This window comes from Perissodus microlepis, chromosome 2 (genome assembly GCF_051167445.1).
Source record: "Perissodus microlepis isolate ML-2025 ecotype Zambia chromosome 2, ASM5116744v1, whole genome shotgun sequence".
NCBI classification, from domain to species: domain Eukaryota; kingdom Metazoa; phylum Chordata; class Actinopteri; order Cichliformes; family Cichlidae; genus Perissodus; species Perissodus microlepis.
In genome coordinates, this window is record NC_140462.1 from 8,920,417 (window position 1) to 8,942,028 (window position 21,612).

Below are 21,612 nucleotides of genomic sequence, written 5' to 3' on the forward strand. Positions count from 1 at the left end.
TCAAAAGCAGTGTGCACATCCTTTTCATCCCCGTTTTGCCCGATGATGTGCAGATTTTTAAGTCAGACAGTGGATCTGTACATGATGTGTCCCTGAAGTTATTTCATATTAAGAAATGACCTGAAAACAAATTGAATCACTGTCATTTTGTGCTATTCAAATATGGTATTTGAATGGTATTAAAATATGTGGAAATTTAGTGCAGTTTACACTAATGTGTAAACTGTCTAGTGTAGAGCAGGATGTGGTGTTTAAGATCACTTTTTGATTAGATCTGTGGTTCTCAAACTGTGGGGCGGACCCCACTGCAAGTGCACTGACAACCATCTATAAATATTATGTAAAAATAATGTGAATAAATATGATTTATTTCTACAAGGAAACATAAGAGTTTGCTGATTCGGTTGCACTGATGACTTTCAGCTTTAAGTCTAAAACAAATTCTCTTATTTTTAAAAAGATAGCCGATCATTGTTAGGTGTTGGAGCAAACCTTTTCGGCTTCTGAAATGGGGCGTGTAGTTTTACTCATAAGATTGTACCTTTGATACTGCCTGTGAGCTGGTAAGGAGCTGTGACAGCACATGTAATGCTTGCTCATATCTACCTGAATTCAGACGGTTAAATCCACAAAGAGCAGTAAACCTCAAGGCTGACAACAGAACAGATCAGCTGATCACAACCTGCACAAAGAATACAAAAAATTCTCACAAATGAAGGTATCGATGGACCATTGTGCTGGGAATGCTGATGCAGATGATCCGACGTGTTTAACATGTCCAATCATCTTTCATGTGTGGTGCCATCATGAAAAGAGGGATCAAGATCACTTCCACCTGTGTTTTGGTTTGTCCCACAGGGGGATCAAAAGAGCAGGGGGCAGTGGGGATCCTTGGTAAATCACACCCTGAAAGTATTTGTGGGTAAAACTGTTCAGTAAAAAGTTGTTTTATGCAAAAGATCAAGAAAAAACAAATATGACATCAATTAGGTTAGTTTAGAAATTCATTCTGAAAGCCAGCTGAGCTGTTTCTGGTGTGGTGGTGTAATCATGATAATCTCTTCTAGTTTCTAACATTTTAATTCTGAAACACAAAGAGCATCCAGAATGTGAGATAAAACACGTGGAATAATTTAATAAATAACACCCCCCCCAGAAAAAAACAGTGGTTTAGGGATTGTAAACAGTTGACAGTATGATAATACAGTATGATACCAAATAAAAGCCATTTTGCCTCCACTATAAAACACCATGAAATGAAATCATCTTCACAAAAAATCCTACTAGTGCATTATACTAAGGCATACCATATGCATGTAGTATCTTGTTATAATAATATAACACAGTGTCCTGACATCTGACAATAAAAAGATGACTTTCCTATTTTAGCTATTAGCATTAAGAGTTGACTGACATGCATGCTCCTATGCTCCTTACCTACAGGAACGAGTATAAAGCAAACTTTTCATGTATATAATTATTTAAATACTTTAACCTTTTACCCAAATGATTTCTGTGAAATTGCACACGCAATCAGAAATTAATCATAACACATTAATATCCGCACGGGCCACTTAACACAAACCAGTTGGTCACATCGCAGGAAATCAGTTTAGAAGCTCACAGCCCTGTTTCTGTCAGCTTCTGTCAGGATTTTTAAGACATTTTCAAAAGAGAAATGTATGTTTTTATGGTTATGGTGCAGCTGAAATATGTCCCAAAGCAACATAAAAATACCACAATACATATAACAGGTCCTCCAGGCCAAGAAGTCTAAAGTCCTATCACAGGTGCAACTCTTTTACATGTAAAACCGTATGAGTTATTTAAAGTATGCAGATAATTTTTTAGATAGTGTTTGGTCATAAACTGGACCAACAGCTTCTTTCAGGTAACATGAGAGTTGCAGTGCACTGGGGCTCTCCTCTGTGCTGTCATCACTGCAGAAGGGATTCGATCACAGCGTCTGGCTTTGCAGATCTTTTCCTGTGCGGAGATGGGTGTGTGATAAACGTTATCAAGCATTTCAAGGAGCTTTTCAGCCTGCTCAGTTCTCAGAAAAGCAGCATATCATGATATTGACTAACACCATCATGCTTACAGCTCATATCAAACTGCTATAAATACACTAATTATGAAGAGCTGCTAAATGTTTGAGTTCCCAAACGATATTCAGGAACTCAACGCTATATTTAAATTGATCACCCTGTTCTTCACTTGGACTGCATGCACTCATATTCATGCAGTCGAACTCAAGAACAAATAAAAAGATAAAACATAAGTAGAAATGTCACTGATCTAACTTTTTTTTTTTTTTTATAAAAACCTACAAGTACACATGGAGATAACCAGCTCACGGTTTAACAAATTATTCTGAACCCTGCATCTAAAGAACCCATTTACACTTAATCTGTTTTTGCATCTAAGCTTAAACTCAAAGAAAAAAAAAATCAGTTTGACCTGATTAGTACTTTAACTCTGCCTCAGTGTAACTACGTGAGGAAGATCTTCCTCTGTGATAACTACAGCTGGGGTAACAGAAAAATTAAGTAGAAATCAACCATCTCTCTCCATGATAAGCAAGCGCAGGAACGCGATTGCAACAGTCAGCCAGGAGCAATAATCTGATCCAAATTCACCACTAAGGGAATAAAAGGCCAACATTACAAAGAGGTGCAAGTTTGAATTTTGGTGTTGTTGGTTAATGGTAGCTATTAGCTGGCCTGTTAAAAAACATTATTGTGGAAGTCTTTTTTCTTCCTTTTTTAACATTTCGGTCATTCATCTTGCAGACAGGATGAAGTCCAACCCATGCAAACCAAACTGGGTTAAATCACATTCAAGTACCAAAAAGCAAAGATTCATGTTTGTTAACTAAGAGGAAACAGAAGTGTATTACATACTGCTATGACAAATGTAGATGGGGGAGGAAAATGTGTGTGAACTACACAGGGGACAGGTAGTCAATATTAAAACACAAGGTACTGATTTGTGTAGAAAGCTCTCTACCTTCGCCCCGTCTTGGGACGGCCACTCTTGCTACTTTTAGAGGTCCTGGGCCTCTCTAGTTTCATCAGCGACTGCCGCATACTCTCCTCTGTGTAGGCTAGATACACATGAGACAGATCCACCTCAAATGGCTACAGTGACAAGGAGAAAAGAAAAGAGGTCAGAATTACAATGTAAAGAGAGGAAGAGAAAAAAAATCCACAACATCAATGATTACATAAAAACAACTTTCCACAACTCACATCTTTTTCTTTTTTGTCTGGAGCGGGGGTCTGTTTTCTCATGTTGTTGCCAGTGTAAGCCACACATTTCTAAAAGAGACACACAAATCACCAGAAAGAAGGAGTGAAACTCTTTAAACGGATGCTGATTAGACTGTGCACCAGTGTGTGAATTAGCTGTGCAAAGTGAGCTCACCAGCTGCCACTCTCCAATGTCCTCATTCCAGTGCACATAGTTCTCTATCATCTCCTACAAGCAAAACATGAGAGATTATCAGAAACACTATCTGGAAGTTGAAGATGAGATATGTTGCATGGTGAGAAAACAGCAAAAGTAACATTTCTTTCTGCTTGTCAAAGAAAAACTGGTCAGCTGACAGTTTTGTAGGCTACTTGGAAGGCCATGCAACCTTCCTGTTTGCCTGCTTCTCAATGAAAATATGTTTAATGCCAGTAGATGTTGCTTCCCATGTAAAAATGTCATCGTACAGGAAGCGCATTACTAATGTTTGAGTAAAGAAAGAAGCAGCTTTTCCAGTTTGTACATCTGAGTTTAAATGCATGTATGTCTACTAGATTTTGAATTGCACCACTTTTGAAATCTGGTATCTCTTTTCACATCTACTATGCAGATATACACGACTTGGACAAAATACTTGGTCACCTACACACAACACCTACTAGAGCTGCTCGCCCATGGAAACTCATGTCTAGCTAGAGGCACATTAGTTTCTGTGATGTTATTACTGGCAGAGGAGGCTAGGAGCTCTGCAGTTACTGGGTCATCAGAGCGTGTCGTGCCCTTTCAGCACTTGACGATCCTGGTCTGTGACGTTAATTGGTCTGCCGCATTTTCATAAACCCCTCCAATTCAAGCTCAAAGTCTGCGCTTCAATCACATATTGACTGATTGAAAATTCACTGTTGTGGTGTACAGAGGCAAAGCTACAGAAATTATGTGTTTGTCAAACAAATTACAAACGCAGCTTTTTGTCTTCCCGCTGATGTGCGCACACATACTGTGAAGAGCACTATCGCACAGTCTATGTCTTTGTAGGTACTTTGGCAAAAACAAATTTGGCTTGTACAGGGAGTGCAGAATTATTAGGCAAGTTGTATTTTTGAGGAATAATTTTATTATTGAACAACAACCATGTTCTCAATGAACCCAAAAAACTCATTAATATCAAAGCTGAATGTTTTTGGAAGTAGTTCTTAGTTTGTTTTTAGTTTTAGCTATTTTAGGGGGATATCTGTGTGTGCAGGTGACTATTACTGTGCATAATTATTAGGCAACTTAACAAAAAACAAATATATACCCATTTCAATTATTTATTTTTACCAGTGAAACCAATATAACATCTCCACATTCACAAATATACATTTCTGAAATTCAAAGACAAAACAAAAACAAATCAGCGACCAATATAGCCACCTTTCTTTGCAAGGACACTCAAAAGCCTGCCATCCATGGATTCTGTCAGTGTTTTGATCTGTTCACCATCAACATTGCGTGCAGCAGCAACCACAGCCTCCCAGACACTGTTCAGAGAGGTGTACTGTTTTCCCTCCTTGTAAATCTCACATTTGATGATGGACCACAGGTTCTCAATGGGGTTCAGATCAGGTGAACAAGGAGGCCATGTCATTAGTTTTTCTTCTTTTATACCCTTTCTTGCCAGCCACGCTGTGGAGTACTTGGACGCGTGTGATGGAGCATTGTCCTGCATGAAAATCATGTTTTTCTTGAAGGATGCAGACTTCTTCCTGTACCACTGCTTGAAGAAGGTGTCTTCCAGAAACTGGCAGTAGGACTGGGAGTTGAGCTTGACTCCATCCTCAACCCGAAAAGGCCCCACAAGCTCATCTTTGATGATACCAGCCCAAACCAGTACTCCACCTCCACCTTGCTGGCGTCTGAGTCGGACTGGAGCTCTCTGCCCTTTACCAATCCAGCCACGGGCCCATCCATCTGGCCCATCAAGACTCACTCTCATTTCATCAGTCCATAAAACCTTAGAAAAATCAGTCTTGAGATATTTCTTGGCCCAGTCTTGACGTTTCAGCTTGTGTGTCTTGTTCAGTGGTGGTCGTCTTTCAGCCTTTCTTACCTTGGCCATGTCTCTGAGTATTGCACACCTTGTGCTTTTGGGCACTCCAGTGATGTTGCAGCTCTGAAATATGGCCAAACTGGTGGCAAGTGGCATCTTGGCAGCCGCACGCTTGACTTTTCTCAGTTCATGGGCAGTTATTTGGTGCCTTGGTTTTTCCACACGCTTCTTGCGACCCTGTTGACTATTTTGAATGAAACGCTTGATTGTTCGATGATCACGCTTCAGAAGCTTTGCAATTTTGAGACTGCTGCATCCCTCTGCAAGATATCTCACTATTTTTGACTTTTCTGAGCCTGTCAAGTCCTTCTTTTGACCCATTTTGCCAAAGGAAAGGAAGTTGCCTAATAATTATGCACACCTGATGTAGGGTGTTGATGTCATTAGACCACACCCCTTCTCATTACAGAGATGCACATCACCTAATATGCTTAATTGGTAGTAGGCTTTCGAGCCTATACAGCTTGGAGTAAGACAACATGCATGAAGAGGATGATGTGGACAAAATACTCATTTGCCTAATAATTCTGCACTCCCTGTATATCTGTCACAACATCTCATTCAGCACTACAACAGCATAGGCTTTCTAACAACATCGTACTACGCGAACATCCTGTTTTAAATTAGTAGATAAACCTTAATAGCTTCTTCTCCTATGGATGTGTGTTGGCCAAAGTAAAGCTGATTAAATCTGACCCTGTGTTACTCTGTTTGCGGTCTACTCTACGACATCTTGCTTGGATGCTCTTCTTTTCATTTCCTAGAATATATGAAACAAAATTAAAATGTATGTTTGTAGATGTGAAAAATAATTATTTGGTCACAACAGTCACTCTGTTGCTGGTTGGCAAAATTCACAAAGGTCCAGCAGTAACAAATCCTCTCTCTTATTAACAAAGGCACAGATCTTTAGGAAAATGCTATTCATTACTGTCAGTGGCATGTCATTACAACTGACATCTTCCTACAAATACCATTTCCCCATTAATAATCGTTAATACCATATCAGGATTAAAGATTTACAGAAGTTCACTAATAATCAAAACTTTCAATTTCTGGAAAAAAACTGAGGGGTTTGTTGCTACTTTGAGACTTTTGTTTTTTTTAATCATTGTTAAAAACATTGGAAAAAAAATATGGAAAGAACAACAATAACAATAGGGGTTTATTTAGAAAATTTGATATTTCTTCAGTTTTTATATGGCTTTTATTTTGAAAATCTCACACAATCAGATCATCTTGATAACTTCAAATAAATAATTGGCAGCTATAATTATCAAAACTGACATTTTCAAGCATGCTGGTTATTTCTTGTAAGTAAAAGGAGGGGTCATTCAGCCTACAAGACAAAAATTCATGCCTAAAGATTGAAAACTGTGGGCAGGTTAGAGACAATTGTTTTGATTCTAACATCTGACAGTTAATTAGTCCAATTCAGACCTACCATTACTTTGAGTAAGGGCAGATTTTCAAAACAAATTAATAATTAAAAATTATTAAATAATTCAGAAAGAGTAAAACACATGCACAAGGTGTCTGAACTGTGTCTCTATGACAAAAGATGTAGAGCAGGGGTAGGCAACCTTTCTGATGACGAGTGCCGTCTAAAATTTCCTCAGAAGTCAGTGTGCCATATGATTGCATTAGCAATAAATTTAATAACGCTCTATATTAACAGTTACACACTATATAGAACCACTTTATAGAATTATATTTGTTCGCAGATGTTTGCAGCTATCTGCGAATAGTTATCAGCTATTTTGAAACAAAAAAAAAAAAAGACACTTTTTATCCATAACAAGAACTCCATAACAGCAAATGAACTGTACAACAGAAAATGCAGATGCTATTTCCTCACAACAATGATAAGAAAAATAAACTGAGCCAATATGGCATGTTTGTTAATACAGGGATACACATGTTAATGTGATCTCTGGTCTCCCACTCAGAGACACAGGTCTCCAAGTGTCCAGCATTCAGACGGCTACCTGAGGACACTCTTCATGTGAGAGAAAATCTGCTCACACAGACATGCAGAGCCAAATACTGTCAATAAGGCCTCTGCAATGTTCTGAAGACAGTTAAACTTGTCAGGTAGTGATGTCCAGCAGGTGAAAATGCAAGTTCCCTGAACACGCACAGCTGTGGATTCCAGCTGCTTCGATGCTGCATTAACTGGCATTAACTCAGCCAGTTAATGCCAGTTAATGCGAGACAAATCTAGCTGCTCATTAAAGCTTTCTGGTTTGATCAGAAAATAAAACATTGGTCCATACACCTGAAAGTCCCAAAAACGAGTCTACAGATGTATCCGTGTATTTCCGTGGTGCTGATGCTGTGCCGAGCGGAAAGCTCCTGAAGCTTTTGAAGTGTCGGAATGTGGAAAGCTAACAATGTCCCTCTCACCAGTAGGTCAAGTTATTTTTAGCCAATTACAAGCTGAATCTGGTAGTTGGGGTTGTTAGCTAAGATACCGTCATTAAGAAGTGGCACAACTAATATGTCTATGCAGCTAATTTCCGATGTGCACCACTGGCGCGGCCATTTATTTTTTAATGCACCTTCTCAGATTAATTCACTGCGTGTCGTGCCCAGGGCTGGACTGGGACAAAAAAACAGCCCGGGCATTTTGACTAAAGACCGGCCCACCAGGTATTAAAGCCATAAAGCCTTTGAATGACAACAAATGCTGTTGTGACAGTGATGTACAGTCTTGTTCGTATATGTATGATTTCTATACATTTTACATCAGATAAAAACTTTGGTTGTAAGCTTCAGATAATTATTTAATAACAGCCAGACATTTTAAATGAGAATAAGAAAGTATTTTTTTGTGCCCACCTCTCCCTGTAAATGCCCTGCCTGGCCCCCCTAGCAAAACTTTTCTAGACCCGCTCCTGCACAGTTACCAGCTGTCAGCTACATAGAAAAGGATCCTGGTGTTATTTGTCTCTCAGAAACAGTTCATAACTTCCCTTCAACTCATTCATGTCACCTAAAAGGTAAACCTGTTTCTCCATCACCTGTTCAGCTCTGATGATTCAGTAAGGACATCTCCTGGTTTCATCTTCATGTTTCCCTCTCACCACATATCCAAACCGACATCATGACCAGCAGCTTTTACGGCTGTGGCTCCAGCAAACATCAGCTGTGGCTCCAGCAAACATCAGCTGATACTAGAAATTAATATTAAATAAATTCTAACAACAGCTCCTCAAGCTTGAACATGCTGCTGTTGTTTAGCGCGACATCTGGCGGTTTCCTCTTTCTGGCGCAAAGTGGGCGATAAACAAACGAGAGAAAAGCCGATCAGCTGATCATTGATCAGTTTCATGATTGAAGTAGCAACAGGAGAGGGAGGGGAGAGAATGAGAGAAGAAGAGGCAGCTGACAGCATAAAGATAGAAAAACTCCAGCTTTGTGTCTTTTTCACTGTAGCTGAAGTACGGGACAAACTGTGTTCCTTTTCAGCTCAATACGAAACGCGTAATATTTTCTCTGAACACAGGACGATTCCGTGTTTTTACAGGACGGTTGGCAACTCTACTAACTAACCTTATGAATAAAATAAAGTTCACTATTAGTAACATCATAGCACCCACCCAGCTGTATAGAAACTCCGTCATGCTAGCTAGTACGCAGTACGAGTTATTGTAACTGACTGTAAAAAGTCAGCACAACGAAAATAAACTCCACCTAAACTTGGTTTATATCTGACCCAGATAGACTGCAGGTCATAACTAAAAAAAAAAAAAATCATCGGCCCACCGAACAAATGCCCGGTATGCCTGATGGCCAGTCCAGCTATGGTCGTGCCATCAGTTAGCCCTGGCACGCGTGCCTAGGGTTGCCGACCCCTGATGTAGAGGAAGCAGAAGTAAAACAACAATAAATAAAGCCAACAACAATATAAAAACAACCCCACTCAATTCATGTCAGATTTAGGTGATGTATGCTTAATATGTGTATGTTTAAATAACAGGTAAATACAAGTATCAGATTAGCCTTGTAACTAAAGATGTCTAATATTACAGTACTTCTACTGTGATTGCGTTATCTGGAATTCTCTTAAAAGCCCACACATGCGCACGCACGCACACGCACACGCACACGCACACGCACACGCACACACACCTGGTATTCCTGGGGAATAAAGTTGTCTATGATGAGCATCTGGAGCCGGAGTTCTCGGCTCAGCTGGCGGATATTCTCGAGGAGGCCCTCGATTTCTCTGTGATGCTCTTGCTGCAGATCTGCCATCTAACCGATGAAAAACAACAATGGTAGCAGATCAGTTTCTGCTAAACTGATAATACATCTAGCCACAAAGAGCTATTTGATTAAATCTGAATATACATGCCGCATACACAATTAATAATAGCAATACTTTAGTGTCTCATAATGGTCGCCCTTCTGTCCTGACAGGGAACAAGTCAAAGAATAATGATCATTTATGGTGCAACCCTTTGTTAAACTTACTTCAGATTTGGCAGCCATCAGCATGGTCCATACTTTCTTCAGCTTCTTGGTCTTTCCTTGAGCCTCTTCCTGCAGGCTAGTATACTTCTCTTCTATATCCAAACGTTCTTGCTGTTTTAAGAGGGACGAGGTTTGTGATTATGCACAATCAAGGTACTTTTGCAAGCTTTTGTTTGGGTTTACAAAAATATATATATTTTGTGTGTATGGTAAAGGACATTATACCATCGAGCTGCAAGCAGGAACAGCCACAAATAAACAGCAAAAAAATCAAAATATCACTTTTAATAAAATTTAAAAAAAAGCTTTCAAACATCTTTAAATCAGACATTAAACTAAAAGGACATGAGTTTTGCTAACTTTTATCTGAACATCGATCATAATCAATTTGCACATGAAAGTGTGTAGTATTAACTTCTAACCATATTTCCAACCACAGTGATGCAATAATTTCTCTAAAAAACAAGCAATGTAACTGTCAGCATATCCTGTCATCTCAGTGAAGCACGACAGGATAATGGTTAGCTATGAGCGGCAAAAGAGTCGCAATTTTTTGAAGCAAAATGTTGCCCAAAAATAAACAAAAAAACTAAAACAAATTGTAAAACTATTAATTTAGCTGGGTTTTTTTAAACCACTGGTCAGCAAGCAAGCAACAAACATACATGAGAAATTCTCTCCAGGGTAACTGACAGATATGGGTTACAGGTTTAATTTTCAAATGTATGTGTTGCTTTATTGTGGTTACAATGTGGTACAACAGGTAAAGAAGAATTTCCCAAGTGGTAATGCTGATTCATTATTGTGACATTACCGTCAACAGCATGACTATCAGCTGCCAAACTTAGGAAAGGATGAGATAATGCGTGGATTCAGTGACGTTATTTATCCGTACCTCTTTTTCCTCCAGTTCCTTCCGCAGCTGCTCTGCTCTTTTGCGACGCTCTTCGAGTTCATTGTTGGACTCCTCCAAAAGCTTCTCCTGCTCCTCAGCTTTGGCCAAGAGGTCCACCCCACCCACAATCACCTTCTTTTCTAAAGCCGACAATTTCTCTAGCAGGAGGTGATGCTCCTGCCTGACATTTTAAAAGGCCCACCAATTACCAAAATTAGCAAATACCACAAATGATTTTTAATCAAAAATAGAATTTGTTTTCTCTTTATTGACTCACTGGGCTTTAAGAAGGTCCTTCTCCCTCTTCTCAAGCTCTGCTCTTGCTTTGTTCCTCTCCTCCTCCTCCATGTCTAGCTTGGCCTCCAAAGCCTTTCTTTCCTCTTCAATCTTTGCCTGCATCTCCACCATCTTGTCTGGGGAAACCTTCTTCCTCCCTGAACAGACACACATAGGACAGCAAAGAGCCTTAGTGGTTGTTTAACATGCACTTGTCACTGTATAGGTATTGAATCATGTAAAGGCAGATTCATTCCTCTTTAATAATCAGCATTAGTATTATTTAATCTGTGCAGTTTCTGAGCAAACCTGTGGGTCTTCTGAATGAGTCCTTACAAGGGAATGCTAGTAGCATCCATGTGCATATGTTTCTAGCTTGCTAGTGCACAGTATTAAATAATCACTGTTAGTATATGCAAAACCTATGAATAAGGGAAACTATAAGAAATGCGAGGATGATATGGTGCTTATGAGTAGGTATTAAGGGTGGCAGTCAGACAATGGACAAACAGAAAAATGCTAGCAGTGCTTATACAATCAGCAGTTATCCAATCAGTTAGTGAAAAGCTACTAAAGCACGTGTTGGCCATCTTGATCATTTTAAGTGAGCAAAAAACATTGTTTCTAAAGGACAGTTTGACCGTGTAGACTCTTACACCAACCTCTTTCTTCTTGAATTAAGAGGTGTATAGCAAGTCAGACAGGCATCATTTGCACCAAAAGGAGGAGAAAGAGAAAGAGCAACACATTACAGGATGATTCTGAAAGTCTTACATCTCTATAAATTGAAACAAAAAAAAATAAAAAATACAGGACATGGAGGAGTGGGTGGAAGACAAAATGCTGATGAGATGAGAGGCATCTTTTAGTGATGCCAGTCATAAGACACACAGGAAAGATAAAAAAAACAATAATGAAACATAATGTGGGTGAATTAGGTCTTAAAGAAATCACAATTTGAGCAGGTATAAAGTGAGGATATTGAACTGTCATGCACAAAAACTGATCATTCGGGTCATCTGTAAAGAAGAATAATAGAAAATATTCTTCAGATAACATCAACCTTTCACAAAGAGTTGTCCAGCTGGGCAGATACCCCAAATTAATGGGCTGAGTTGATTCAGGAATCTGCAGCATGAGCACCTTCATTCAACGGACAAACTTGCAATCAGTTTTATGGAAACCCTAACAAGGCCTGGGAGATGACAATGAAGGTGTGTGGAGCAGTCGGGAAGCGGGATTATGCTGTGAGCCTACAGGAGTGGCAGTGTGTCAAGGATAGTACAAAGCCCCTTTTCACACATGTCCTATAATTCACAAACACCATGTAGAATTACCAAACTAGGATCAACACCCCAAAAGATTGTATGCTTCCTTGTAATCCAGCAATGCAATCCTGATGCTAATTGTAAATATAATAACAAAGGAAAAAATATAGGGTTTAAGGCTTTCTCCATTACATCAACTGATCAAGGCTTTTAACACACAAAGAGGACATTAAAAAATATATATGAATTTTCACTAAAAATAGTGAAAATTGAGAAAATCTTCAGAACCCAGACAACTGCAATAACCACAGTGAAAAATAGTAGCAGGTAACTAGGTAAGCTGACCACTAAAGAGGAAATGCAGCAAATTACTTGAGTCATTGACGGGACATTGAGGCCTTAGGAAATCCCCTAAAGAAAACCACCTACATCCACGGCATGAAGAAAAAAAATTCTGTCTTTATTAGACATGAGGTTGGTATTCAGCTTTCATTCATGCTCTTTTACAGAGCATAACAAGAAAAACTATAAACAGCATACAAGCCATCGTTTAAGCTTTATTTTAATCTCCATTCGAAGAGTTGCAACAAGCTAATAAGGAAATACGGAGGGCAAAAAACTTTAAAAAAATAGAAATATAGACTATATAATTACAGATCATATTTACTTTACTGTGAAACTGCTTAGGGGCATCTGTCTAAAAAGGTTACATTGTTTGGGGAAACTAAAATGGGAACAAGACTTGTCAAAGAACTGCGTCTAGTATTCATGAAAGCAAACAGCCAATAAAGCGCAAAAGTGCACGGCACAGCAAATGTATCTGTCTCATGTGTGAAAAGGGCTTAAATTTGTAGGCAGGTGGGTTGATGAGCAGAGTGCTGCTCTAACTCACTATTCTGAGGTTTGTCCTCAGTGGACAGTGGCACTGCGGAGGTGCAGTCACAATTTGAACTGATGTTGTCTGTAAAGGAAAAGAGGAAGTACTATACCCAACAAAGCCCACAATGAGAAATAAAGAGTGAGAGATAAGGTCTAGCAGCGTTTGTTTTGCAGTTTGCGGGTATATCAACTGCAGCTCTGTAATGTGCACATACGCATATAAACAAACATAGCAGACGAGCTTACTCACAGCATACGGACAGTTTGGCAGCTATTAATTTAGAATAGCTTCATACTATATCAAGTAGAAAAGTCCCAGCTGAAAAATATGTACACACATCAATTTGAGAGAAAAAAAAAATAGAACAAAGCATCAAGAAAACATCCAGCACTGCAACACATACCGAATTCATGAGTATTTAACACCTACTTTTTAAAAAGAGAAGGTGAGAATACCAGGGAAACTAAGAGGTCTTATGTTTAAGGAAGACTGTGAACATTCAAGCAACATCAAAGCAACCTCAGTGCTGACTCATAATAGAATGATGACAGTGATAAGGCCTAAAACATCTCTTATGCAGATCATCACTGTAAGCAGATTTAAGGTTGAACAATCTGTGTGCTTATTCACAACTGTTTTTACCTCTTCTTCTCCTTCGACCATCTCCTGCCACCCCTCCTTCATCGTCACCTTCATCCATCTCCTCTGATGCACTGCCATCAGAGCCAGAGATCTCTTCACCTAGATGCGTCACAAAGTGGCATTTCACAAAGACGTGGCGTTAAAAATTATATGCAAATCAAAAAGTGCAATAATTTCTTCAAGCTCTGGCTTTTTACCTTCTTCCAACTTTTTCTTGAGCTCCTCGATCTCTTTCTGAAACTGACGCAGCAGGGCATCTTTAGGATCCTCGTTGATCCTGGCTTTGTTTTTAATGTTTTTAGCCCTATTAGCATAGCGAAGGGTACTGATGGTCTCATCATAGTTGTAGTCTGCAGGTCCTATATTTGCACACTGGAGGGAATTAAAGCATTGCATTTAAAGAAGTGAGGCAAAAACTTTCAATTCAACATTTAAAATACTGTAAAAATCCCCCTCAATTTAAGGGTTAGTTGGCTTTTTAGTTAGGTCAGGAGTTAGTTGTTTTGTGGTGTTACAGCAAAACAGATCACCCAAAGTATTTTTCAAAAACACTTCTATGGTTTCAGCAAGAATTCAAGGTTTCTTTAATTATAATAAATCCTTCCATCCTTGCAAAGACAACAGCACGCTGCTTCCCAAATGTAGCAGTACCATCATCGTTTTGGAGTTTCCACCGAGTGAATCCTGGAGTAGTCGGGTCAGTTTTGAGTTCCTGTAGGGAACGTGAGTGCTCTTGCCATCCACCAGGGCTGAGATGACATTACCCAGCGTGGAGAGAGACAGATTTATCTTTGTTGCTTCCTTTAAACGCTGACCTGTGGCTCCAGTCTTGCCCTGTCTTTCTGAGCCCTGTAAGTAGTGAAAGTCTATATTTAATTAATGGCAGTGAGGTATATCATGGACTGTAAGAATATAGTACATACACCCAATATCAATATCATCTCCTTTAGTTTTGTAGTACAAGAGTACATACCGCAAGGTCAACCAGATGAAGTTTTCCCATGCGCACATGCTGGTTGCCGTCTACGCCCTTCTCGCTGCACTCGATGGTGATGGTAAAGATAGCATGAGAGCGCGAGCTATGTTCATTCATGTTTGTGGCTCCAACAGACCCTAAAAATACCACAATAGGGTTTGACCAGGCAATATAATTACGGTGATAGATTCAGTAACATTAAAACAGAACCTGAAATTAAAACTTTGAAAATTTTATTTTTGCATATTTCCCATTTACTCTTTAGTAGTCACCATTTTCCATTTACTACAAGTAGGGTGAGAGCCTTTTACTCTGACGTGTGGTTTTTCATCACAAGCAGTGTTGGGTAAGTTACTTTAAATTAGTAACTTAGTTAAATTACTAGTTACTTCTATCAAAAGTAACTCAGTTACTTCAAGTTACTCGTTACTTTCAGAGTAACTAGTTACTAGGGAAAGTAACTTTGGTTTTACTCAGAATTCTCTTGTTAATGTGTTGCTTCTGTAACTGGATACCCAGCCAGACTGCCAGTCTTCTAGCTTGCTTACTTGCCACAAGTGCACTGTGCCACCTACCAATAGAAAGGAAAAAAATAATGTGCACACTTCCACGAGAGAAATCCCACGCCTGGACCGTCGTTGACCGCCGCATGATTCTAGCCTGCTTTTTACATCCAACACAAAAACTGCAGTCGTGGTGCTTTCGATTGTACTCAGAACTCGGAAATTCTGCCTTCTGAATAGGAAGATGTAGGGAACACCAGACTGCAGATGAGCTGCTTACAGGGCTGGACTGGGACAAAAAAAAAATCGAATTTGACTAGAGACCGGCCCACCATTATAGGAAAAATCATAAAGCCTTTGAATGAAAACAAACGCTGTTGTGACAGTGATGTACACTGTTCTGATGGTATATATGCATTAATCTATCAATCGTTTGTTGTAAGACTCAGATAATTATTTTTTTTAAAAGCGAGACATTTTAAATGAGAATAAGAAAGAAAAGTATTTCTTTGTGCCCCCCTCTCCCTGTTAATGCCCTACCTGCCCCCCTGGCAACACTTTGCTAGACCCGCCCCTGCACAGTTACTAGCTGTCAGCTAAGTAAAAAAAGGATCCTGGTGTTATTTGTCTCTCAGAAACAGTTCATAACTTCCCTTCAACTCATTCATGTCACCTAAAAGGTAAACCTGTTTCTCCATCACCTGTTCAGCTCTGATGATTCAGTAAGGACATCTCCTGGTTTCATCTTCATGTTTCCATCTCACCACATATCCAAACCGACATCATGACCAGCAGCTTTACAGCTGTGGCTCCAGCAAACATCAGCTGATACTAGAAAGTAATATTAAATAAATTCTAACAACAGCTGATCAAGCTTAAACGTGCTGCTGTTGTTTAGCGCGACATCCGCTGGTTTCCTCTTTCTGGCGCAAAGTAGGCGATAAATAAACAAGAGAGAAAAGCCGATCAGCTGATCATTGATCAGTTTCATGATTGAAGTAGAAACAGGAGAGGGAGGGGAGAGAATGAGAGGAGAAGAGGCAGCTGTGCAGCGTAAACACAGAATAAATCCAGCTTTGTGTCTTTTTCATTGTAGCTGAAGTCCGGGACAAAATGTTCCTTTTCACCTCAATACGAAACCCGTAATATTTTCTCTTAATACGAGACGATTCTGTTTTTTACGGGACAGTTGGCAACTCTAATAATTAACCTATGAACAAAATAAAGTTCAACATCAGTAATATAGCACCACCCAGCTGTATAGAAACTCCGTCATGCTAGCTAGTACGCAGTACGAAAAAGTCAGCATAACGAAAATAAACTCCACCTAAACTTGATTTATATGTGACTCAGATACACTGCAGGTCATAACTTCTTACCTGAAGTTCAGTTCACCTGATACTCGGACCGGCGGCTGCTTCGGGTCTCTCCTCTTGCCTCCCTTTCCCTCATCCACCTGCTGGCTTCCACCACTTGCTAATGTTATTGAATCTGTGGAAGCTCCGCGATAGCCACCACACGAAGTAACGAATAACGAGCCTATTTAAATCCCAGTAACGAGTAACGCGTTCCTGGTTTTGGCATAATAACTAGTTACCGTGCTCGTTACCACAATAATAACGTAGTTACTGTAACACGTTACTTAATAACGCGTTAGTCCCAACACTGATCACAAGAGATAAATATCTCAGTTAGGAGGAATGAAGATCAGCATTTAGCTTTGTGGCATCTATTTCACTTTCAGTACTGCCTGTGTTCTGCTTACGGTTTTTGTGGCCCAGTGTCATGATCCTGTCCATATCATCAGCATTGTTCACAACGTAACCAGACAGGTCTTTTATGTACACGCCAACATCTGGTCTTTCTTTCACCTGTCATAAAAGAAAAAAAATCAACACCATAATGTTGAGAAGCTGCTGTCAGAAATACACTAGCAAAACACTGAACATAATCAAATGAATTTAGCCATCTTCTGGAAGGTTTCAGTTCAATTCTATTCTATTTAAAAATCACAACAGTCACCTCAAGGCACTTTATATTGCAAGGTACAGACCGTGCAATAATATACTATAGTCATATACGGATAAGACTATAGTGTCCTTAATACCAACTTTATCCGAACAGCTTTGCTAAAAGTTACTCATTGTAAATGCAGTGTTACCTCTAGCCTCTGTAGCTGGTCCTTTCCCAACAAATCCCGCACCTCTTCGTTGTAAATCTCCAGGTATGAAACACGAACTAAAAACCTGTGGAAGGTAAGTTCAAATCAGACACTAACTAAGACTTCAAACTGTAAATTGTAAATATTTTACCTGTAACAGTTTAGGTTGAGGTTTAGGATGATATGGTGCTTATGAAAAGAGTAGGTATTAAGGGTGGCAGTCAGACAATGGACAAACAGAAAAATGCTAGCAGTGCTTATACAATCAGCAGTTATCCAATCAGTTAGTGAAAAGCTACTAAAGCACGTTATTGTAGGAGAACATTATTAAGGAAAAGCTGACAATGAATTTTGGATAATATGTGGTATCTATAATGCTATAATGCTAAAATAAAGAAGGTTTTAAAAATAAATAAATAAAGGGAGCCTTCGAGCCTATGAGACAGACATAAAACTGACCTCATAGTTGGCTACAACAATGAAAAACAAACAAACTGTATAACAGTAAAAGTTCATCACACCATCCACAACTGCACAGAGATCTGCATCTCTCATTCACACATCCATGTCGATTGCTAAACCCCAATTTTCACTCAGATTAATAGTCCTCACTCTGGTACCCCCCCCTGGTTCTCTACACGTTCTGTCACACATTCATTGCTCTGACCCACCACAACAACCCATTCCGCCCTGCAATAATTATTAATCTTTTATCCAACTACACTCCCCTGTATATTGAATCATCAATTCGATATACCGACCAGGCTCAGCATCAAAATGTATGAAAATAATATGTGCTGCTGGGCAACCCAGCATCCCCTGACTGTTACTTTATATTTATTTCTATGGGGTCAAAATGACAGCCTCTACATGCCAGTGGTCATCTTATTTTTTTTGTCCTTTTGAATAAAACAATTTTAAGAACTATGAGATGATGGCATTTTAATTTAACAGATTTACATGTACTTTTGAAATGACCTTCTTGTTGGGTAATTTAACAGGCTTTCCCCCCCCCCTTTTTTTTTTTTTTTTTTTTTTTTAAACACATGCATTACTCATGCATCAACACTTGAGGATAAACATCGCACTTCACCAAAGACTGAGTTTATGTGAAGCCAGTTACAGACATCCTCATTACACCTTTGACATACACTACTGTGGCTTCTTGACAGCCACAATTTATAACAAGGCTTCAGCTAACCATAAATGGATCAAATGAAAGGGCAGATGAATCTCTTAGGTTGTGTGTCAGGTCTATACTAGTTGCCAGGTTTTTGGCTAACAGCTGTTTGGGAATCACCTTGCTGGTGCAAAAACACTATTCAGTGTTATCTTTGGCTTTTGTGTAGACTAAAGAAATGGAAACAAACTATGCATTTTTGTCACAGTGCTGCTACTAACAAAAGTCCTAAAGATGTAACTTGTTCTTTGCCAAGTTGTCTGCAATTGACTGGATCAATTGTGTGTAACTGATTATGGTCTTACCTTGTGTCACCCTCTGCCTTGGCAATGTGCCCAAAAATATGAGCAAAGGAATTTGGGATTATCCCTCTGAGCCCTGGCACCGCTCTCACACCCTCCATTGTGAAAGTTTTTCCTGTGCCAGTCTGCCCATATGCAAAGATTGTGCCTGAAATGGACAGAAGAAAATAAAAATCATTACTTCAAATAATGCATGTGGAAAATAAGAAAGAAGAAAAAATGCAAAGTTTACAATCAAATAAAGAGAACAGCAATGGTTTCTTAATTTGAAAAAGCAATGTGTGTAGTCGCATTAAATATACCATTGTAACCCTCTAACACTGAGTCAATGATGGGGCGGGCTGTGAGATTGTAGACATCCAGCTGTTTACTGTCAGGACCAAAAACAGTGTCAAAAGTAAAGGTCTTGGGAGGTTCGTGGGGGGTCTCCAGCTTGTTGACTGTGATGGTCCCACGCATCTCATCCACTATGACGGCCTGTTTGTGGCCCATCGTCGTCTCTTTCTGGTTGAGGGGACGACATCTCACCACGACCTTAACGTTATCGCTGACCTCCTGCTTCTCAGGCTTATGGCTCTGAAAAAATAATGGACCACAATACCATAATAAAGACAGTTATTTCTAGTACGTAGCAATAATTTTTATTTTACGAACATGGATATAAGGGCAGAGCTGTCAGGTAGATTCAGTGGAGCTAGCTTATTAGTTTGGACTAAATCTGAGGGTAACATTTGTAGAAGCTAGCTAACGGTGAGGTTATGCTTGAGTTACCTGCTTTGCCGCTAGCTTTTTGCTATGCAGGAATACGCTAAGACTGGTAACCTAAATGACAATGCTAGCTAGCAAGCACCACTCAAGAACACCAAATCTGGGGTGACACGCAAAACCCAACGTCGGAAGAGTCTGCGGGGTTTTTTGTATCCTACAGCAACAACAACGGCTAGGCTAGCTGTGCTAACCGGTTAGCATCACATCATCAGAGGAAGGGAGGAACCCAGTTTGCAAACAAAACAAAAATGCAAACATGCGTGGGGACTTACCGGCATAGTGATAACGTCGAAATGCAATTACAGTGCACGTATAGTAACAGTAAAATCTTTTCAAGCCTTTGTTCATTTGACTCTACGTTATCCGAAGCATTAAAATACCAAAGCTATACCCATATTGCCAGAATCTCACAACTGATCGCTTGTTGTCAGGTCTGCTTGCGCATGCGCTAACCGGTCGTCACTGGCTCAGTCAGCTGCAGTTTAATATTAAATGACATCGGGAATTTAATGTTACGGAGACAAGTACAGGTGGAAAGTATAGGGAAATATTTTGTTGTAGAGTGATTCACTACACACACACACACACGTCTTTATATCTTTGAATAATACCATCTGCTTCCCCAGCAATGTTCCCTCTAATTTTTCATGTGTCTGAGCGAACACACAAACTCCCTGAGTGGACACTTGGATCACTGTGAGCAACAGCAGACGTGTGCACTGTGGTCACGCCAGCATCGAATCCATCCAAGTTACATGGTTTATTAAAATAATCAAATTACAGCATTTATGTTAGACTACTTTTAATTAACTGCTTTAACCCACTTACAATGAAAATTTTTAAAAAAAATCTTGTTCATGACCTGTGTAGTTTGTTAACACTATTGGAAGTAAAAAAAAACAAAAAAACTTGAACTCCAATTTTGAAAACACAACTTTCTTTTTTATTTTATTTTATTTATTTATTTTTTTTTTATAAAGCTCTGACTTGTATTATGAGTCTGTGGTCTGGGAGAGAGTCCTGTAACTCTGTGTCTGCAAAATACAGTATATAATGACCAATGTTGGGCAATTATTTATATAGTTACTTCTTCAAAAAAGTAAAGTTTTTTGCAGCTGTTTACACAAATTATTTGTGCCACTCCAAAAAATAATTTCTGTCCACCATGAGATAAAGGAGAACAACAGCCTGATACCTGCAGGCCTGACAACAGGAGATGTATCACTCCTGTAACACCTGTAACATTCAGCAGTCGCCTCATTGTTCTGACACACACAACAAAACTACTGACTACACTACACACTAACTACACAAATCGTCGCAAATCTCTCACATTTCAAAACACCACCGTCACTCCTAAAACTTCCCTCTTCCTAAACAACTAAATGCCTTGTTGCCATATAATTTTTTGATTGGTCGACATGGTACATTTTTCGACCAATAGGAAAGGGTGGAGTTTTTTTGGTTTTGTTTTGCTCACAGAGCTGAGAGTGCTTTCAAGCGTTTTCCTTATCAAACGCAGTTTTTACCGCTTCTTCCCGCAGTAAATATAAACAATGATAGTATTCAGGAAGAAAACCAAACATTGCATATATTTTTATCATAACTCTGGTTTTACGTGGCCTATCAACACAATTTAAAAACTGGTATAAAGTCCACACTTTTCCCGTCAATTAATCCGTCTGTCCTGCTCACATCTCCAGTGGTTGTACACGTTGTCATTAACGTGGCTTCACTCCACATCAGCCGCTTTGCTAGCTAAAACACCGGTGTCGGCACATAAGGACGCTGTCATAGCCTGTCAACGAAGTTGATTAGCTGCATATATACAAATGTGAATCGCATCATTGGCTGGACTATGAGATAAGGTGGCATCGTTCTAATCCCATACAGGAGCAGCCAGTCACTTACTGACTAACACTGCTAAACAGAATTGTTAAA

General features: G+C 39.4%; 1 protein-coding gene across 2 annotated transcripts; it reads right to left on the reverse strand.

The window, feature by feature from the left end:
- Positions 1-1,110: 1,110 nt before the first annotated feature.
- Positions 1,111-20,127, reverse strand: kif3a (kinesin family member 3A). Of its 2 annotated transcripts, XM_084943897.1 has the most exons (18): positions 19,944-20,127; positions 19,206-19,479; positions 18,907-19,051; positions 17,422-17,506; positions 17,026-17,131; positions 14,755-14,894; positions 14,433-14,630; positions 13,979-14,153; positions 13,782-13,880; positions 13,152-13,220; positions 10,993-11,149; positions 10,716-10,896; positions 9,821-9,931; positions 9,476-9,601; positions 3,427-3,480; positions 3,252-3,320; positions 3,010-3,140; positions 1,111-1,986 (listed from the first exon to the last, which is right to left on the reverse strand). In XM_084943897.1, exons 1-18 carry the CDS (start codon positions 19,947-19,949, stop codon positions 1,938-1,940), a joined length of 2,175 nt encoding a protein of 724 aa, XP_084800023.1. In that variant the 5' UTR covers positions 19,950-20,127; the 3' UTR covers positions 1,111-1,937. The 2 variants fall into 2 exon arrangements, with proteins under 2 accessions (XP_084800023.1, XP_084800032.1); XM_084943906.1 differs by lacking the exon at positions 13,152-13,220.
- Positions 20,128-21,612: the final 1,485 nt, after the last annotated feature.

Coding starts and splice junctions, on each gene's coding strand:
- kif3a (XM_084943897.1), bottom strand. Junction 13,881..13,978: donor CAAGAAAAAGTTGGAAGAAG/GTAAAAAGCCAG, acceptor TGACGCATCTAG/GTGAAGAGATCTCTGGCTCT. Junction 1,987..3,009: donor CGTCCCAAGACGGGGCGAAG/GTAGAGAGCTTT, acceptor ATCTCCGCACAG/GAAAAGATCTGCAAAGCCAG.